Below are 20765 nucleotides of genomic sequence, written 5' to 3' on the forward strand. Positions count from 1 at the left end.
GGATAGCCTGCTCTCTTGTTGGCTCTAGAATGTGCTGCTCTCAGAAACTGTCCTGAAAACACTCTTATGAGCTTAGCATCCAAGCTACCTTTGCCAATCTGATTCGTCCAATCCATACGTAGGTTGAAATCACCCATGATTATCGCTGTACTTTTCTCACAAGCTCCCATTATTTCTTCCTGTCCAACAGTGTAATTACTGTTAGGGGGACTATAAACCACTTCCACAAGTAACTTCTTACCTTTACTATTTCTCACCTCTACCCAAACTGAATCTCTCTCTAATGTACCAATGTCAACCTTAATTAACAGAGCTACCATCCACCTTTTCCTAGCTTCCTGTCCTTCCTAAATGTCATGTACCCTTGAATATTTACATCTTGCATCTTTACATCTGTCATCTTGCAGCCATGTCTCTGCAATGGCTATCAGATCATACATATTTATTTCTATTTGTGCTGTCAATTCATCTGTTTTGCTACATGCATTCAGATACAGAGCCTTTAGTTCTGTCTGTTTAATATTTTTGTAACCTCTAGCCTTATATGCTGGTGCACTCTTAAGCTTGTACACTCTGTCTCATCCTGTCATGCTCTGATCATCATTTCCTTTATTGCTACCTTGCTTTCTTGCCTTGTCTTCTCTATTTAATTTATTACTTCTTCCCAAATTTGATCCCTCGCCCCACTATTTAGATTTAAAGCCCTCTCTACTGCTCTAGTTATACAGCTCGCCAGAACACTGGTCCTAGCATGGTTCAGGTGAAGACCATCCCAATGGTACAGCTCTCTATTTCCCCACTACTGGTGCCAGTGCCCTGTGAAACAAAACCCATTACTCCCACACCAATCTTTGAGCAATGCATTTAACTCTCTAACCTTATTTACTCTACATCAATTTGCTCATGGCTCAGGTAGTAATCATGGGATTCTCAGTTGCAGCCCCAGGGGTCAGGAAGCACTCAGACGCCTGTGCATTAGAACTTGGGGTGGAACACAGATACCAAAACCCGCCCCCAGATTGCCACCCATTAAAAGGAGTGCATGAAATTCTGGTAGGAAAGGAAGTGGGTGAGTCTTCTTCTAAATCTCAGCATCCCCACATTACCCCATCTCTTGTAAATAGGACGTTTGGGCAAGTTCGAGAACATCATCAGAAATATTCCAATTACACTGAGTGAGGGCATAGTGAAGGCCTCAGGACTCAGGAGTGGAATAATGGGATTGGCCAGAAAGACATTCCTGCCCTTTGTCTTAGTGTAGAGTAGGTTCATTGGCACATAGTGGCACTGCATGACAACCCACACTTACTTGTCCAGAAGATGTGGCACATGGATGCTGAAAATTCAGTGACTTTTGTCCAAACCACAACCATTACTAATTCTGGATGTTGTTCTTGACTATTTCAATACTTGTCTGGCTAGCCTCCCAACCTTTATAAACGTGACCTCATCTAAAACTCTGCTTTCCATATCCTCAGAGACATCAAATCCCATTTATCCATCACTTCTCATTGGCCCATAGCAGAGTTAGGGACCTAATACAGAAAGATGTGAGTAGGCTGGGTAGTTCTTTGTCGACCTGAATGGACAGGATAAGCTAAAAGGCTTCCTTCTGTGTCGTAAATTTTCTATGATTCCTGTGAACACCTTGATTTTTAAAATCTCATAATTGCTTTCAAATCCCTCCACCACCCGCCCCACACCATTGAATTACTGTAACTTCCTCCAATCGTATGACCTACTGAGAACTTTGCACTCTTCCCATTCTGGCCTCTTGTACATCCTCAATTTTCAACGCTCCAATATTGGTGGTGTGTCTTCAGTCTCTGGAATTCCCTCCCTAAACTTCTCTGCCTCTCTCTCCTTGCTTAAGACACTCTTTAGAACCTACTTCTTTGATCAAATTTTTGGTCATCTATCCTAATAACTCTCTATGTGGCTCAATGTCAAATTTTGTTTAATAACACTTCGGTGAAGCGTCTTGAGATGCTTTACTATGTAAAAGACACTACAGAAATGCAAGTTGGTGTTGCTACTTTCTTACCTGGGAAAAGATCTGTGCACTTCATAAATATTTCCCAGTAAATGAGGCCCAGTGCATACATATCCACCTGCTTGAGAGCGGATGCACAGTCCCGCAGATTTACGGCCCCCTCCAGCACCTCAGGTGCCATGTAACGGATTGTGCCAACCTGTGGAAGAGGGGTTGTAAAAAGAGATGTCACCACCAGCAGAGGAAAATCTCTCGGGTTTTCACCGCTTCACACAACAAGCACAGACGAGTCTAATTGACTGAATGACCATGTGGAAACAAGTCATGGACTGGAAATCAGGTCCCCTCTGGTCTCAGGCTAAACAGGTCATCTCCAGTGCCGCCCAGCATCATGACCTAACCTATGAAGCAATACATCAATATGCTTATAGCTGCAGTTTAACGAGAGGGGTGCTGCATTAAACCAAAGGGACAGGGAAGCCTATGGCTTTGAGCAAACGCTGCTATCGGTCCAAGCTTCAAACAGTATAATTTTCCAACAGGCCACATAGGCTGGTGTATGTGAGATGAGGCTGTCATATAAATCCTTTTTTAAATGGTGCACAGCAACTGAGCTTCAAACCAAATCAGTCACCTTGTGATGCTGTCAATTTCTCAGTCCAGAACTGCAGCAATTCCCTTGTTAGTCAACATAAAGTCACAGCAGACGCTTCAAAAAATGTATGGAGCCTCGGAAAGGTTACGTTGCACAGGAATATAATGCATTACCCCTGCATCCCTGAAACATTACCTTCTCCTAGTACAAAACAGACAGCAGTATAATACCTCTATACCCCTGTTAACACTGCCACTGTACAAGCACATCATGGGCAAAATAATACTCCTGATAACATTGTTCTGTACAAGTACACATCAGGAGGTGTATTAGTTACTCCTTTACGCTTGATAATAATGTCCCCTTGTGTTTTGAACCCCCAGAAAATATATTATACCTGCACAATCTTCTACTCTTTTGCTCCTCACCTCACTGATGGCTGCAGTATCCTCCTCTCCTGGTCGAACCAGTCGATTGCCGGTCAGTTTCATGGAGAGGCCAAAGTCACTGATGGCGCATGTTCCATCGTTCTTCACCAGCACATTCCGGCTGTTGAGGTCCCGGTGTGTAATGGCTGACTTATACTGATCTGGAGAAGCCATAAATTTCTTACTATTAGAATGCATGGCCAATGCCTGTATTTGCTTTCCTCCAATCCTTTGCCTTCCTCTCCTGATAGCAATTCAACTGGTACTGCCCTACACCACCAGTCACCCTCCTGTATCTCACCTAAGCTTGCAATTCTTCATGTGATCTTATTGAGGTGTTTAAAGTAATAAAGGGGTGGATAAGGAGAAACATTTTCCTCTAGTAGGGGAATCAAGAAGAAAGAGGGCAATTTAGAAAAAAGATCAGGGAGCACTTTCTCACTCAAAAGGTAGTGGAAGTTTGGAACATTCCCCCAAAAGGGTATGGATGATGGGTTAATTGGAGTTTTCAAGACTGAGATCAATAGATTGTTAGGCAAGGATATCAATAGATATGGAGCAAAGGTAGGCAAAATGGATTCAGTTATAGATCAACCATGATCTAATTCAATGGGAGAGCAGATTCAGGGGCTGAAACACCTTCTCCTGTTCCTAGGTTTCTATTGTGATTGAAGAAGGTACCATGGCTGAGCCGAGCTATCTGGTGCATGCAAACGTAGAGGACCTTTCCTTCAAAGAGCAATCCCTCTAAAGACAAGCAAATAGTTCAGTTGTGTCCTGCTCTCATCAACCTCCCTATCAGCAATCTTTCATTCTGGGACTCTGGCAGAATACTTAGGGCATTGCAACACGTTAAAGGGATTGAAGCCATCCTCATTGTTCTGAGAGAAAGAGAGAAGCAGAGAATTACATAGCATGACGAGAGGCAAAAAGAAAGAAACAGAGAAAATATAAGAAGAACACAGGGACACCCCAGCAAAGAAAGAGGCAAACAGACAGACAATGGTAGAAAATGATCTGGGAAAAAGGAGAGGAGAAAGGAAGATAGAAGAAGAGGAGGAAAATGAAACTGAGAAGGGACAAGAATGAGAGTGCAAAAGAGAGCGGGAAAGCCAGAGGCAGTGAAAAGGAGTTCTGCCCTTGTCAAATATTGTTGTAGATCCACACGTGTGAACTTCATGCCGGAACATAAAAATGAGCTCCTCTACACAAGACTGATGCTTTGTGCATGTGATCTCAAGCCTGGCCCCTTGTGCATGTGTGACACTGGTCCCTTCAGGCAAATGCATAGTCATATTTTAAGTGCAGCGATTGAAAACTGGACATTTATTGCTTAGCTTTCATTTTTCAAAATTACTCCTACTCTCCCAATTCTAGAACTTTAAAAACAAAACTGGGCAGCTGATCATTCCAGATCCTATCTCACTGGGGTCAGAGGGTCAGTATTCCAATAGGAATTTGTAACTTATTGAAAAAAAGAGTTGGCAGTTTTGAATCAAGTCTCAATATCCACAGCACATACTACTGTACATCAAATTTCTCAAAGGAGATAACTTCAAATTATGTCAGTAAGTTCAACACACACAAACAAGGCAAAAAAAAACAAATCATGAAATGTCAATCAGGCAGTGTGACAGTAAGAAGGGCAAATCCTATGGACTCTGCTATATCTCACCAGCTCGTAGCAGTTCTGTGTGAAGGTAGGCGAGGCCCTTGGTGATGGAATGTGCCAGTCGGCAGGAGCTAACCCAGTCACTGCTGTGCAGACTCAGGTACTTGCACAATGAACCCTAAATGACATGGAAATACGTAAACATATTAAAATGAATAACAAATATTTGCGTAGCCAGTTGAATTTCTGTAACACACCAATTTGCCAAAAATTAGAAATAAAATCATTTGTTGCATGGTATGTCACTGAAACATTCCAGGTGCTTTGCAAGATCAATGATTTTATTATGTAGACAGTGGTATAAGCCAAAGTAGGGCAGCAAGGTACCACAAAGAACAAGGGGGTGAATGACTAGTTCTTCTGCACTTAGTGATGTTGGTTGAGGGAAGAACATAGGCCAGGACACTGAAAGGACTCACCTGTCCTTCCAAAAATGTGATGGGTTCTTTTAAGGACCACCTGGACAGGCAGAGTGTGGGTGGGTTTCACATCTCATCTGAAGCACAGCATCTCTGGCAGTGCTACACTGCTTCAGATGTTGTGCTCAAGTCCCTTCAGGAGGCCCAGCAATCTACATTTTTTGTGGAATTATGGTACATCTGCTGCAGGGCAGGAGTTTTGCCTGTCACAATTACACCAGTCCACACAAAAGCTGATTTTTTTGGGGACAAGATCAACTCATTTGTTTTCCTTAGGCAGGTTCCTTGTCTCTGGTCAAGGAGGTGAAAATTGGTTGTAGCCAATCTCAGAGGCAAGAAATAGCATTGGCTGTGCAATCAATTGTCCTGAGACCAATTGCCTAAGCCTACTGGTTCTTTAAATTCTAACACTCACCTTCCCCCCTCCTCCCAAGCCCTGTAGCAAAACTGGACACCAGGAACACAAGAGGTATCACTTACACAATGTGTTGCTAAGGTGCAAACAACAGCTAAGACATCATTTGACATATCCCCTTAATTTGCCATGATTATTTTTGGGGTTAAATACCAGGAAGTGGTGGGGGAAGGCACAAGGCTGGTGAAATATCTCACCAATAGGTTTCCATCACATTCCTTTGCCTTTACAGCCATGTGAGATGTGTCTCCAGCAAAAATCCATGCACTGGAATTCAGGATTAAGTGCTCAACTGAGCAAACTCTCATATAGGACACTAGAAGTTACATCCTCATTACACTGTTGTGTAAATCTTCAGTCCATAGGTCACTGTCCAACATTGGCACTTCATTTTTCAATGCAGCATCGCAGATGAAAAAGAGAACCTGGATCCATAACGCCATAACGCGAGGTTAGCAAAGACCTATAGAAGGATTAGCCACTGGTGGCCTGTTGACAAAGGGGCGAAAAAGAGTGGCTTTTTTTAATGAGTAATAGATTTTATCCTCAAGACCAGCCTTTCCTGAAGCACCCATTCCAAATCGGTGCTCAGCAGCAAAGGTGACAATTTTTATGAAGAGGCAACTAAAGTAGTGGACATGGGGAATGCCAATAGATGTTATTTATAGGGGCTCCCAGAAGGCATTTGATAAAGTTCTGCACAAGAGATCGTTAAGTTAAAGTTGAAACCCATGGAATTGAACGCAAATTATTGGCCTGGTTAGGAAATTGGCTGAACGGTAGAAAGCAGAGAATAAGGATAATGGACAGATACTCTTAAATGGCAGACTGTGACAAGTGGTGCCCCACAGGATCTGTGTTGAGGCCATATTTATTAACAACTTAGATGATGGAATACAAAGCTACGTATCCAAATTTGATGAACAAAGATAGGCAGCATTATAAACAGTGTACGGCAGAAGCATAAAATTACAGACATATTGATAGATTAAATGAATAGGTAAAACTCTGTCAAATGGATTTCAATGTACTAAAATGTGAGTTTATCTACTTTGGAGCTAAAAAGGATCGAATAGAGTACTTTCTAACTAGTAAAAAGCTAGAAACAGTGGAGGTCCAAAGATACTTGGGGATTCAGGTATGCAGATCAATAAAATTATTGCATTTACAGTTACAGAAAGTGATCAAAAAGGAATTCTGGTCTTTATATCTAGAGGACTAGAATGCAAGGGAGTGGAAGTCATACTTCAACGATACAAAGTTGTGGTTAGATCACAACTGGAGTACTGTGAGCAATTCTGGACACTACATCTCAAGACGGTTATACTGGCCATGAAGGGAGGTTTACCAGAATATCAGCAGCTGGACTCCAGGGATTAAGTTCTAAAGTGGATGCAAGAACAGAGAGACCTAAGGGTATACATGCATAAATCAATCAAAGTGGCAGGGTAGCTTAAGAAAATGGTTAAAAGGGCATATTGGATCCTGGGCTTCATAAATAGAGGCACTGAGTTCAAAAGTAAAAATGCTATGTTGAACCTTTATAAAAACATTGGTTCAGCCTCAACTGGAGTATTGCATCCAATTCTGGATGCCAAATTTAGGAAGTTACATCATGGCATCTGGGATTGTTCTCCTTAGGGGAGGTTTAATAGAGGATTTAAAATCATGTGGAGTCCAGGCAAAGTAGATAAAGAGAAACTCTTCCTATTGGCAGAGGGTTAAGAACTAGAGGACAGAGATATAAGGTGATTGGTAAAAGAACCAAAGGCAACAACATGAAGCAAAACTTTTTTTTACACAGTGAGTGTTTACAATCTGGAATGTATTGGCTTGAAAGGGTGGTGGAGGCAGATTCAATCATGGCTTTCAAAAAGGAATTGTATAAGCACCTGAAGGGAAAAAAGATGCATTGCTATGGGAAAAGAGCGGAGCAGTGGGAATAGCTAAGTAGCTCTTGCAGACAGCTGGAACAGGCTTGATGGGAAAAATAGCTTCCTTTTGTGCTACAACCATTCCATGATTCTGTGAGGAGAGATTACACAAACTAGGGATGTATTCCCTGCAATTTAGAGGGTTAAGGGGCAACTTGAAGATATTAAGGGGAACAGATAGGATAGAGAGAAACTGGGCTCACGGCTCACTGGGGATAGTGCACTGTAACATCAAGCCCCACTGTTCCCCGAGCCATGACAAATGTGAAAAGTTTGACCAAACTACCAGGTTGCCCCAATTCTACCTAACTGTTTAATTTAGGTTAACAGAATATGAGCACCAGGTTTGTAAGCTTAATAAATAACTGTTTATTGAACAAACTGTCATTAACCAGTGGCAAAAGAAAGCAATATGAAGGGCTGATTTCTAAATCTATAACTTAAACTCTACCCCTTCTTAAATCCCTATACACACACATACAAGACACAAAAAAAAACATGGATTTTAAGGGTGGGATAAAACAGTTCAATAGCACCAATCCCAGAGTACAGGATTCGATGGGTTGATTTTGATCGATGTCTTCCAAATTCCTTTCAGTTCTTGTTGATGACACCCAGTGGTCTTCCAGCACTTTCAGTATTTAGTCACTGGTTGAGCACTTGCCTTTCAATGTCTCTAACAGTGATTTTCCCCTTTGCCTCTTGACAAGGACAGTAAGGGCAAGGTAGAAAGAGATTGTAGACAGTGCCCAAAGCGAACCGCCTACAATTCGACTAGGCAATATGACAATACTGGGACAGTTAGACACTGTGTTCTCATATTTCAAGGAAGGACCAAGGAAAGATCTAATAAGATTACTTAGGAAGTATAAGGGAATTTGTAGGGATACACCTGGATGTGCTACGTTAGCTAAACATGTTGTGGACGTAGGAGACTCAGTGCTGATAAAACAACATTATCGGTTGAGCCCAGGAAAACAAGCTCAGTTAGAAACAGAGATCCAATATATTCTGGACAATCAATTGACTGAGCTTAGCCAAAGTGACTGGAGTTCACCGGTACTGTTAGTTCCTAAGGATTTTCAGAGAGAGAGCAGGTTTTAGAGGTATGAGGAGAAAATGCCAGCTAGCTATTATTGTGGAATTACTGGAATCTTCCACACTTGGGGAAAGAGGTTTTAGGTCTTGTTCCTTTCAGGCTAGGAGCTATTCTACTGCACTGCCCTCACACAAAACCTGGTCTCCTGGTCAGGAGCCAATTAAAACATTGTTGCCAGGCAGCTCCCTTGGTCCAGGACTCCTTTCCGGCACCATCCTGTCTTTCATGGCACGCTCTGTTCCAGGACTGCAACACTGTATATATATTTCTCATCCTGTTCCAGCCTGCAGCCATTGTAACTTTAATCCACAGAAAATAAAAAAATACGTTCTTTACAACAGTCCAACAGAAATAAAAAGATATGTTTATATGCCTCCACTCTTAATAGAGATGAAACACCATTTCAAAAATGCATTTCATCATACGGTATGTGACACATGGACAACAAAACACAAGACTTACTTTCATTCATCCCTCCTGCCCCTTTAGCTTATTTTCGCATTTTATACCCGGGGCATTGCATCTGCGGTCACATTATCTTTGCCGACAATGTGAACAATTTTTACATTGAATGGTTGAAACAATAGACTCCATCTAAACAGTCTCGCATTTCGAGTTTTAAACTTTCCAATAAACGCCAGCGGATTATGGTCAGTGTAGATTAGTGTTTCTTTGTTATCGTGTCGGACATAAATTTCAAAGTGTTGAAGAGACAACAACAATGCTAGAGTTTCTTTTTCTGCTGTAGAGTACTTCCTCTGATATTGATTTAGTTTCTTGGAAAAGTACCCCATCCGCTTCTCTATCCCTAATTGATCATCTTGTAACCTATCCCCAAGTCGCTAGCATCAATTGCCATTTTAAAAGGTTTGGTAAAGTCAGGAGTGGCCAACACTGGTTTTCATTTATTAAGATTGCCTTCAGCTTTTCAAAGGCTGCTTGCCATACCACCTTTGCCTGTTTTCTTAACGAATTGGTGAGAGGTACAGCTATTGTGCTGAAATTAGGCGCAAACTTCCTATAAAACCCACACATTGCCAAAAACCTCATGATTTCTCATTTAGTTTTGGAAATGGGGAATTCTATTAGAGCGTTCACTTTTGCTGTTCTTGGCAACACTTGCCCTTGTCCTACAATGTGACCTAGGTAAGTTACCCTTGCTTTCACAAATACGCTTTTGGCCAGATTTACGACCAAGCCAGCCAAAGTCAATTTCTTAAACAGGTCTTCTGATTGCTTTACATGTTCTTCCCATGTGTTACTACATATTATGACATTGTCTAAATAAACCACACAGTTAGGTACTTCAGCTACAACTTGATTCATAAGTCTCTGAAATGTGGTTAGGGCATTTTTAAACCCAAACGGCATGACAAGACATTGATACAACCCACTTGGTGAGAAAAAGACGGATATTTCTTTAGCCCTTGATGTTAAAAGGCACTTGCCAGTACCCCTCCAATAAATCAATTTTAGAAAGAAATGAGGCACTGCCAACCCTATCGATGCAATCTTCTAACCAAGGAATCGGGTACGAATCTGTCCTCGTTACTACATTCACTTTCCTGTCGTCTATACAAAATCTAGTGGATCCATCCAGTTTAGGAACTAACAGTACCGGTGAACTCCAGCCACTTTGGCTAGGCTCAATCAATTGATTGTCCAGAATATATTGGATCTCTGTTTCTAACTGAGCTTGTTTTCCTGGGCTCAGCCGATAATGATGTTGTTTTATCGGCACCGAGTCTCCTACGTCCACAACATGCTTAGCTAACGTAGTACATCCAGGTGTATCCCTACAAATTCCCTTATACTTCCTAAGTAACCTTATTAGATCTTTCCTTGGTCCTTCCTTGAAATATGAGAACACAGTGTCTAACTGTCCCAGTATTGTCATATTGCCTAATCGAATTGTAGAAGGTTCACTTTGGGCACTGTCTACAATCTCCTTCTACCTTGTCCTTATTGTCTCTGTCATCCTCCACCACTCCTGCCACCTGGCACACTTGCTCTGTCTTATCATCTTCTCGGCAATGATATTGCTTCAACATGTTTATGTGACATAACCATTTCTTCTTCCTACGCTCAGGAGCATCCATCAGATAAGTCACTTTACTAACTCTGCTAACTATCTTGTAGGGGCCACTGAATTTCGCTTTCAGAGGTTCACCCTGCAATGGCAATAATACCAATACTTCATCTCTGGCTTGGAACATTCAAGTTGTAGCATGCTTGTCTGCCCATTCTTTCATTTTGGCTTGGGAAGTTTTTAAGTGCGCTCGTGCTACTTTATATGCTCCTGTGAGTCTTTCTAGAAATGTGGACAAGTAATCTAACATGGAGGATTCATCTTTCTGCTTTAGAGAGTTTTCCTTAATCACGTTTAATGGGTCTCTTATTTCATGACCATAGATCAATTCAAATGGACTAAATCCAGTAGGTTCATTCGAAGAATTTCTGGTAGCAAATAGCAAGAAATCCAATTCTTTGTCCCAATCCTTTGGGTATTCATGGCAATAGGTCTTAATCATGGTTTTGAGAGTCTGATGATATCTCTCTAAAGCCCCCTGTGTCTATGGATGATAGGTGGTAAACGTCAGTTGTTTGATACCCAAATTGTTGATGTCTTGGAAAATTTTAGACATTAAGTTAGAACCTAGGTCAGACTGTATTTCAATTGGTAGGCCATAACAAGTGAAAAACTGAGTTAACTTTTCCACTACACCTTATCTGTACTTGTCCTTAAAGGAATACCTTCTGGAAATCAGGTTGTCATATCCATGATTGAAAGGATATACTGATATCCTGCTTTCACTTTGGCTAATGGTCCTACAAAATCTACTAATACCCAACTGAATGGTTCTTCAAAAACTGATATGGGTATTAAAGGTGCTGGTCTGATTACATGTTGAGGTTTACCTTCAACTTGACATGTATGATACGTTTTACAAAATTGCACTTCTTCCTTATGAAGTCTTGGTCAGGTAAAATGCCTGTTTATCAATTCTTGGGTTTTCCATATTCTTACATGTCCTGCCATTGGAATTTCATGTGCTACTCGCAGTACCTCCTTACGATATTTGGGGGATACTACTATCTGATGAATAGCCGTCCATTCCTCATCCGCAAGTCTGTGAGGGTGTCTCCACTTCCTCATCAGAACTCAGTTTTTAATGTATAGCATTCCAGAACTCCTTCCACCTTAGCTTCAATGTGAGCTGACTGTGCTAACTCTGGATCTGCTTTCTGAGCCTCAATTAATGAAGATCTGCCAAACACTTCCTTAGAATTATTCTCATCCTTAAAGAAAGTTTCGGCTACTCTAACATTTGCTCGTGGTATTACTTTGACCTCTGGTGGTGGACTTTGTTTAGTCATTCCTCTGGTCACCACACACGATGGAAAAATACCAGGAACTTGTTCTTATAACTGCTCTGAGATGGAGAGAGCGAGGCTAAAGAGACCTTCGCCTCTCTCAGACTTTCCGTAATTATGGGTGAAGCTATAACCTTCACCAAACACCTTTGCCAAATCATTCCCCAGGAGTAAATCAACTCCATCCATGGGTAATTTCTTAACCACTCCTACAACCACCGATCCAGACAACAAATCACACTCCTATTGCACTTTGTACAATGGAACCGGGATATACTCTCCACTTATCCCAGTTACCAATGCTTTAGCTTTCATTGAACACTCTGGAGAGAAAACTAGGCCCTTCTCCAGCAAAAGAGTTTGAGTAGCTCCTGTGTCTTTTAATATAGTTATGGGTTTACATAGAAACATAGAAAATAGGAGTAGTAGGCTCTTCAGCCCTTTGAGCCTGCACTGCCATTCATTATGATCATGGCTGATCATCCAACTCAATAGGCTGATCATCCAACTCAATAGCCTGCTCCCGCTTTCTCCCCATATCCTTTGATCCCTTTCGCCCCAAGAGCTATATCTAACTCCTTCTTGAAAACATACAATGTTTTGGCCTCAACCACTTTGTGGTAGCGAGTTCCACAGGCTCACCACTCTTTGGGTGAAGAAATTTCTCCTCATCTCAGTCCTAAATGGTCTACCCCGTATCCTCAGACTGTGACCCCTGGTTCTGAACTCCCACACCATCGGGAACATCCTTCCTGCATCTATCTTGTCTAATCCTGTTAGAATTTTATAGGTTACTGTGAGATCCCCACTCATCTTCTGAACTCCAACGAATATAATCCTAACCAATGCAATCTCTCCTCATATGTCAGTCCTGCCATCCCAGGAATCAGACTGGTAAACCTTCGTTGCACTCCCCCTATAGCAAGAGCATCCTTCCTCAGATAAGGAGACCAAAACTGCAAGCAATATTCCAGGTGTGGTCTCACCAAGGCCCTGTATAATTGCAGCAAAAACATCCCTGTTCCTGTGCTCGAATCCTCTCACTATGAAGGCCAACATACCATTTGCCTTCTTTACCGCCTGCTGCACCTGCATGCTTAACTTCAACGACTGGTGTACAAGGACACCCAGGTCTTTTTGCACATTCCCATCTCTCAATTTATAGCCATTCAGATAATAATATGCCTTCCTGTTTTTGCTACCAAAGTAGATAACCTCACATTTGCCCATTCTTCACACCCTGGCTCCTTGCCTTCCTTTCACGCTCCCACTTTCTATCCTTTTCAAATTTATGGGGGTGATGGAAAAAAGGTTTAGTTTTATGGATCAGCTCATAATCATCAGCCATTACTAGCAGTTGCAACCCTTTGGTCTTCAACATGGATCCTTAGTAGGGAGGGAGTTTTTAAATTCTTCCAAGAGAATGGTCTCTCTGAGAACTTCATAGGTAGTTTCAACTCCTAATGCTCGTATCCACTTGTCAAAACTATTTTGCTTAATACTTTCAAATTCAATGTTTAAGTTTGCCCACTTAAATTTTGAAACTTTTGTCTGTATGCTTCAAGCACCAGATCATATCCACTCTCAATGGCCTTTTTCACCACATCATTATCCCTAGAAACCTCCTCTGACAACGAAGCATAAATTTTCTATGCTCTACCTGTCAACTTGCTCTGCATGGGCAATGTCCAGTTTTCCTTTGGCCAGTTCATCTGTTTAGCTATCTTCCCAAATGAAATAAAGAATGCTTCAACATCCCTTTCCTCAAATTTTGGAAGAGCTTGTATGAAGTTAAACATCTCCCCACTGGGTTCTGGCCTGGAAATAAGTCCTGCCTCACCTACTGGTGTCTCTTTTTTAACTGTCAGCGTTTTAACCTGGTATTCTCTCTCTTTTTCTCTTTCCTCCTTTTCTAACTTTGCCATTTCTAGCTCCTTTGAAATATCCTTCCTCTTTTCTTTTCTGCCTGTTCCCTTTGGAATGCCCTTTCTGTCTGTTCCCTTTGAAATGTCCTTTCTCTTTCCTTTTCTGATGCCTCTAGTTCCAATTTTTTTTATTTGCAACTGAATTTGAGCATATTCCAATGAACCACACCTTGGAGTACTTCGTCTCTTGGGTATTCCTTCCAATTTCAAATGCTGTTCCATCTCTTCAATTATCTCTGCCTTCCTAGCTTTGGCAGGAAATGCTACTCTTAATTTACTTGCTAACTCAATTTTACCTGGTTTACCTGGTTTTTGGGATCGCTAGTAAAATTGTCAAGGACATCTCTTCCACTTACAGGAAAGCTTTAGCAGTTTCCAGGGCCATCTTATTTTTGACAGTGCAAGCCTGGTGTTTCCTTTTAGCTTTTATTACTTACTAAATCTACACTAAAATCATCATAGCCATTTTATCCTGGACCCGAGCCCCCAAACTGGTGTCACGACTCACTGGGAATAGTGCGCTATAATATCAAGCCCCACTGTTCCCCGAGCCACAACAAATGTGCAAAGTTTGACTAAACCACCAGATTGCCCCAATTCTACCTAACTGTTTAATTTAGGTTAACAGAATACGAGCACCAGGTTTGTAAGCTTAATAAGTATATAACTGTTTATTGAACAAACTCATTATTCAGTGGCAAATGAAAGAAATATGAACTGCTAACTTCTAACTCTAAAACATAAACTCTACCCCTTCTTAAATCCCAAATTCCTTTCTGCTCTTGTTGTTGACACGAGGTGGTCTTCCAGCACTTTCAATATTTAGCGCACTGGTTGAGCACTTGCCTTTCAATGTCTCTAACAGTGATTTTCCCCTTTGCCTCTTGATAGGGGTTTTCAGAGAGAGAGCAGGTTATAGTGATATGAGGAGAAAAGGCCAGCTAGCTATTATTGTGGAATTACTGGAATCTTCCACACACAGGAGAAAGAGGTTTTAGGTCTTGTTCCTTTCAGGCCAGGAGCTACTTTGCTGCACTGCCCTCACACAAAACCTGGTCAGGAGCCAATTAGACTGTTGTCGTCAGACAGCTCCCTTGGTCCAAGACTCCTTTCTGGCACCATCCTGTCTTTCATGACACACACTGTTCCAGGGCTGCAACATTGTATATATCTCTCAACCTCTTCCAGTGGACATGTCTTTCAAATTGCAGCCATTGTAATTTTAATCCACAGTCTAACAGAAAATAAAAAGATATGTTCCTTACACTGTAGGGGAATCTAGGATGAGGGAGCATTGTCTAAAAAATAGATCTCGATCTTTAGCAGAGAAATTAGGAAATGTTTCTAACCAGAAAGTGCGGTAGAAGTTTGGATTCTGTTTCGCAAACAGCAAGTAATGCTAGATCAATTGCTAATTTTAAACCTGAGATTGATAGATTGTTGTAGTCCAAATTTATTAAGGAAATGGTGCAAAGGAGGCGTATCAGCCGTAATCTTATTGAATGGTTAAACAGGTTCAAGGAGCTAAATGGTTTGCTGTTCTTATGCTCTTAAGAACAAGCCGCATTCAGAGATGGCCCTCAATGGCGCCTTGAAGAACCTCACTTTAATTTTGTGCTCAGGGTTTCAGCAAGCCTTGTGCTGACCGGGAGCAATAGGGAGGAAGTATGTACAGGGCCTGTTCCACGTCCATTAGTATGGAGAGTCAGCCCCTTGAAGCACATCAACACAATGATTGCTGGTAATCAATTTATTGACTATTCTGTTTTCATTAATACCTTCACTATATTACTTAAACACCACCAAAGTTACGTAGCTAACTCAGTCCACTCAGAAAGAAGAACACTCTTGTATTTAGTTTTCAGATAAAATGTCATCTACCTAGAATGTTCACATTGTTTCTCTGTCCAGAGATGCTGCCAGAACTACTGAGCATTTCCAGCATTTTCTGTTTTCATTTCAGACTTCTAGCATCCGCAGTATTTTGTTTCTACAATGATATAGTGCCTTTACAATCTCAGGATGTCCCTAAGCGCTTTTGAAGTGTGGTCTTTCCTACTATGTAAAGTAGGAAATGTGGCAACCAATTTACACACATCAAGGTCTCACAAAACAAAAATGTAATTAAGGACCATACAATTTGTCTTTTTGTGATGTTGGTTGAGATATACATATTGACCAAGTCATTAGATCCAGATAAAGGGCCCAAGCTAGGAAGTTAGATGAATAGCTTCAGGTGATTGCTGGTTGCTGCACTATCGAAGTCACCATCCTTCAGGTGAGATGTTAAACCAAGGTGCCCAACCACCAATGTTTCCTTTAATCTGCATGACTGTGCAACAACTTGAAAGTTCTCGTGCACAAATGGCCTTTTTAAGCTGCCGCACAAAAAAATGAAAAGGGCCTGTGCATTTAAAGGAATCGGCCATGCACTCCAAAAAAAATTAGAGGGTGCATTGCTGACCACCACCCTATGCTTCTACTCCAAAATATCCCATGGCATGGTTTTGAAGGAGTGCATAGTGTTCTCCTGGTGTCCTATCCAATAAACTACACCAAAAACAGATTCACTCCATCCTTCCTTCCACAGCCATTGTGAGTTAAATGGCTGCTCTGTTGGCTTCATGACAGTCGCTGGACTTCCAAGTAAATTATTGTATGTGAAATGTTTGAGATGTTTTTGTACCATTAGGAGCTGGGGAAAGACAAATTTGTCCTTCTTATTCATTTAGTTGCCTACTCTATGCAGTAAGCAAGCATGCTTTACACTTGCTTCAGCGTCAGGAGGGACACTTTTGCTGAAATTAGAGTTACAAATATCATCCTGGCACTGTGCTGATCCAAAATGCCAACAGCACACATCCCTGCATGAAGTCACTCGCTTCTTTGAGCAATGTATGACATCTCTATCTAGTGTTCCAGACTTCAAAAAATTATTTCAACTGATGGGGAAGCACATTTTGTTCAAAGCACTGCCCATTTTTACAGAAGAAAATACACAAACTGCCAAATTTTTACTGATTCTATAAAAAAACATAAATTTTCTTAAGGGCATGGATAATTTGAAGTGAGACTCCATAGAAAACATTGGAGCCTATGACTTTAGGCCATTGAATACTACTGTTCAGCTGTCTGAGCCCAGAAAGCAACAAGCTGAGAAGACAGATACTCATAAGCTCAAACATTCCTTCTGCTTGCTTGTCTGGTGGCTGTGATCTAGGGCTCTGAATAAGTTACCCCATTTGAAAATGTTATCAGTTGGACAACCCCTGTGGCACAGATGCATAGGTAGAAATTAGTCGCATTGATAGAAACACAGATCAGAAGCTGTCAGGTTAGCTGATCTCAGTTAGGGCTGGGACAGGGGCAATTGGCCTTGGTATCTATGTGGTGAAAAAGCAGCCTATTCTTGAATCATTTAGTGAAAAAGCGATTGTGTTTGACTGATGTCCCCCACTCCCCACCCAATCATGGTTATAGAGCCAGCTGAATCTCTGGACAAAAGAGAAAAAGACTTGCATTTATATGGTCTATATGAAGTGCTTTACAATCAATTAAGTGCTTCTTGAAGTGTAATCACTGTTGCAGGGAATGTGACAGTTAATTTGCAATCAGCAAACTCCCACAACCAGCAATGTGATAAAGTCCAGATAATCTGTTTTTTGTGATGTTGATTGAGGGATAAACATTGTCCAGGAAACCAGGGTTAATACCCCTGCTCTTCTTCAATACAGTGCCATGGGATCTTTTACATTCACCTGAACAGCCAGATGGGGCCTCGGTTTAACATCTCATCTTAAAGACGGAGCTGACAAATGAAGAAGGGCCACTTTAAAAAAGAAAACCAGAGGGTTACCAATGCCGGTAAAACCGTACCCCAAATAAGATGAGGTTACCCTGAGATAAAATAACTGAGGGTTAAGTCTTGGGACTGAGTTCCACGGCCCACAGAATGCTCCTCACTAATTCTGCATGCTAGACTTTGGAAGAGCTGCTCTTTCCATTTAATTTCCCCCCACTCCTTATTAGGAAGTGGCACAGATGCACTGCAGCACCTAAGCAGCAAATGTGAGCCGACATCAGGAGTGTCAAACAGAGCCCCAACCCTGTCCACACCTAACATGTTCCAGCAGCAGTAACTGGACCAGGTCATGACCTCTGGCTCATTTATTTCTCCCAACTTGAGACACAGCCTTACTGGAATAGCCTCAAGAAGAGGGCAATGAGAAAATAATGTACAGTACATGAAGGAATCTAGGCAGTAATCAGTCCAGGTGAACATAATACATGTTAGATGAAAGCAAAATACTGCAGATGCTGGAAATCTGAAACAAAAACAAAAATGCTGGAAAAACTCAGCAGGGGTTAGCAGCACCTGTGGATAAAGAAACAGAGTTAATGTTTCATAAGGACTTGAAACGTTAACTCTGTTTCTCTCTCCACAGATGCTGCTAGACCTGCTGAGTTTTTCCAGCATTTTCTGTTCTGGTTTTGGAACATAATACATGTATTGGGCTGTGGCATTCACATGACCTCTTCTCTTTCTCAGCTGAAGATATTCTGAACAATTAACAGTTGTTACATACACCATGGGCTCTGACATCTTTATGTGAATATTATATTTCATGCTTTTTTCAAAGTTCATGAACTCAACTGCATTGAATTTCATAGAGGCCCTTTTGGTGTAGTAGTGTTGAATGCCCTGCGAGGGGAGCCGTTGATTTATATATGTTAATTAAAAACACAACTCTCAGTTGCTCAACCAATGGGCACCATAGATCAATTATTTCCTCTCCCCCAGGAGGTCTGCAAATAGTGGCACCACCATGCCTGGTCAGCATGAGATGTTTTGGTAGTTCCCCATCAGTCTTGCCTGGAGATTGCACTGTTATAAATAACTGGGATTGATTTTACACACAATTTGTATTATGTAACTATCCTCCACTCACTGCATTTTGCTGGAGAAATTACCCTGTTTTCATCGGGTGATGCTACTGTGGTTATGAGTTCTTTTTGTAGCAGTTCATAGTGACGCTTTTTAAATAAAGTCTATAGACAGTTTACTCTAGTGTGCTCTTTAAACAGACACCATTTACTGAGTAAATAGACTTTGCTGTAAAACAGACTGTTTGCTGCGAGTCCTGCACCCCCCACCAACTCAACAGCCAACAGGTTGCCACTCACTGGCTAACACAGTCGCAGGCACACAGTGATTAAAAATAATAACTAAAGTAGCAGATCAGTCCATTCTATCAGTTGTAAAATTTCTCCCCCTCTGGTACTTCAAGCTGACTATCCTAATTCCTAAGAAATTATTGGACAGCAAGAAGTAGATTCATTTCTCTTAGGGATTGGGACGAACTGTGGCTGGTTTTACCTCTACCTAATCCAGGTTAGGGTGATAAAGGTGAGAGATGTCAATGCTGGTCTATTTAAGGCACCCACAGTCAACATCACACACTTAGAAATAAATTCAAAATTTTAGATGCAATCCAAAGCTTTTTATATGCACTCACCCTGGCAGTTTGTGAATTTTATTTTGATTGGAAACAAATCTGGAAATCAAAAGTTGGTATCAGAAAACAGGACCGTGAAGCTATCAGATTGTCGCAAAAACCCAACTGGTTTATTCATGTTCTTCAGGGAAGGAAACCTGCCATCTTTGACCAGTTTGACTGATATGTGATTACAGACCCACACCAACATGACTGACCTTTAAATAGCCCTCTGTGGTGTCCTTAAAAAGCATTCAGTTGGGTTAAACTTTATCATGGTGACTAGAGATGATTAAAAAATGCTGGTCTTGCCAGCAATGTACACTCCCCAAGAATGAATAGTTAAAAAACAAGAAGCTGTTGTACAAAGAGTCTGAACATGAGGAAGATAAAGGCTGAAGTGAGTGACAGAGTGGAGGCAAAAGTATTAATGACGTACAGGATATGGGACTGGAAGCTCAGCTAAAAGTCAAATCTGTTGTGCCTGAGCAAAAAATGTGATGCAGTCGTTAGAGGCTGGAGTGCAGTTTTGTGGCAACAGCTGAGTTGGAAGTTTTTGAAGGAAACAAGGAGAACTAGTGACTCACCAATCCTGAGAGTGAAAACTGGATTGAAGAAATTTCAATAAGAACTAATGAGAGCAAGCAGCATGCAGCTTAAGCTGAAGCTGACAACATGGGACAGGGCATTAGAGAAGAAAGGGAGGATAAAGATAAACTGTAGTTAAGGAGATAGAGGAACGGAGAGTGAGATTTTTCAGAAGGAGTGTGCTGTTGGCACTTTTAAGTGTGATGGAACTGTGCTGAGCACAATGTCAGCAAACATTGAGTTAAGAGCAATAACTCTGTGCTCAGGAGTTAGTTTAGGATGGGTTAGGGCACAATAGATACAAGGTGAGAGCTGCAGGTTAGGTAAAACTATATAGATCAGGTGTGGGAAAGGAGAAGAATGCTCAGGCAGTCAAGCAGATAGTCACTTCATCTCATCATACTGACTGGATTTGAGAGATGAAAGTCCAGTGTATAACCCATTCCATCACTCAGTTTCATTAGTTATCGCTTGCTATATTCTCCCATTGGATTAGCTGTTATCTCTGCAGGGTTAGCACTTGTGCTTACGCAGATACCACGTTTGATCAATTACTGCTCAACCTCAGGAAAGACTGAACAAGCGGAGCCTTTTTTCTCTTAAGCGGGAACGTAATTGAGATCTTTAAAACTATGAAGGGGTTTGATGGGGTGGATGTGGAATAATTGCTCCACATATAAAGGAGTTCCGAACAAGGGGGAATAAACATAAATATAGTCACTGACAGATCAAATAAAGAATGTGGAACTCATGGCACATGAAATGGCTGAAGCAGATAACATCAATTCATTTAAGAGGTGACCTGATGAGGGAGATATGAAGGAGGC

The 20765-nt window shown here is 41.4% G+C and overlaps 1 protein-coding gene across 2 annotated transcripts in view; it reads right to left on the bottom strand.

Moving 5' to 3' along the window:
• bmpr2b (bone morphogenetic protein receptor, type II b (serine/threonine kinase)) overlaps window positions 1–20765 on the bottom strand; it is a 342278-nt gene that overhangs the window by 19011 nt on the left and 302502 nt on the right. For both annotated transcript variants that reach the window (XM_078551618.1, XM_078551617.1), the window contains exons 7-9: window positions 4692–4806; window positions 3017–3177; window positions 2045–2192 (exon numbers count right to left, since the gene is read on the bottom strand). In XM_078551618.1, the coding sequence (XP_078407744.1) occupies window positions 2045–2192; window positions 3017–3177; window positions 4692–4806 (424 nt within the window). The remainder of the gene's footprint in view (window positions 1–2044; window positions 2193–3016; window positions 3178–4691; window positions 4807–20765) is intronic.

Source organism: Cetorhinus maximus, chromosome 11, assembly GCF_964194155.1.
Source record: "Cetorhinus maximus chromosome 11, sCetMax3.hap1.1, whole genome shotgun sequence".
In the NCBI taxonomy this organism is placed as follows: domain Eukaryota; kingdom Metazoa; phylum Chordata; class Chondrichthyes; order Lamniformes; family Cetorhinidae; genus Cetorhinus; species Cetorhinus maximus.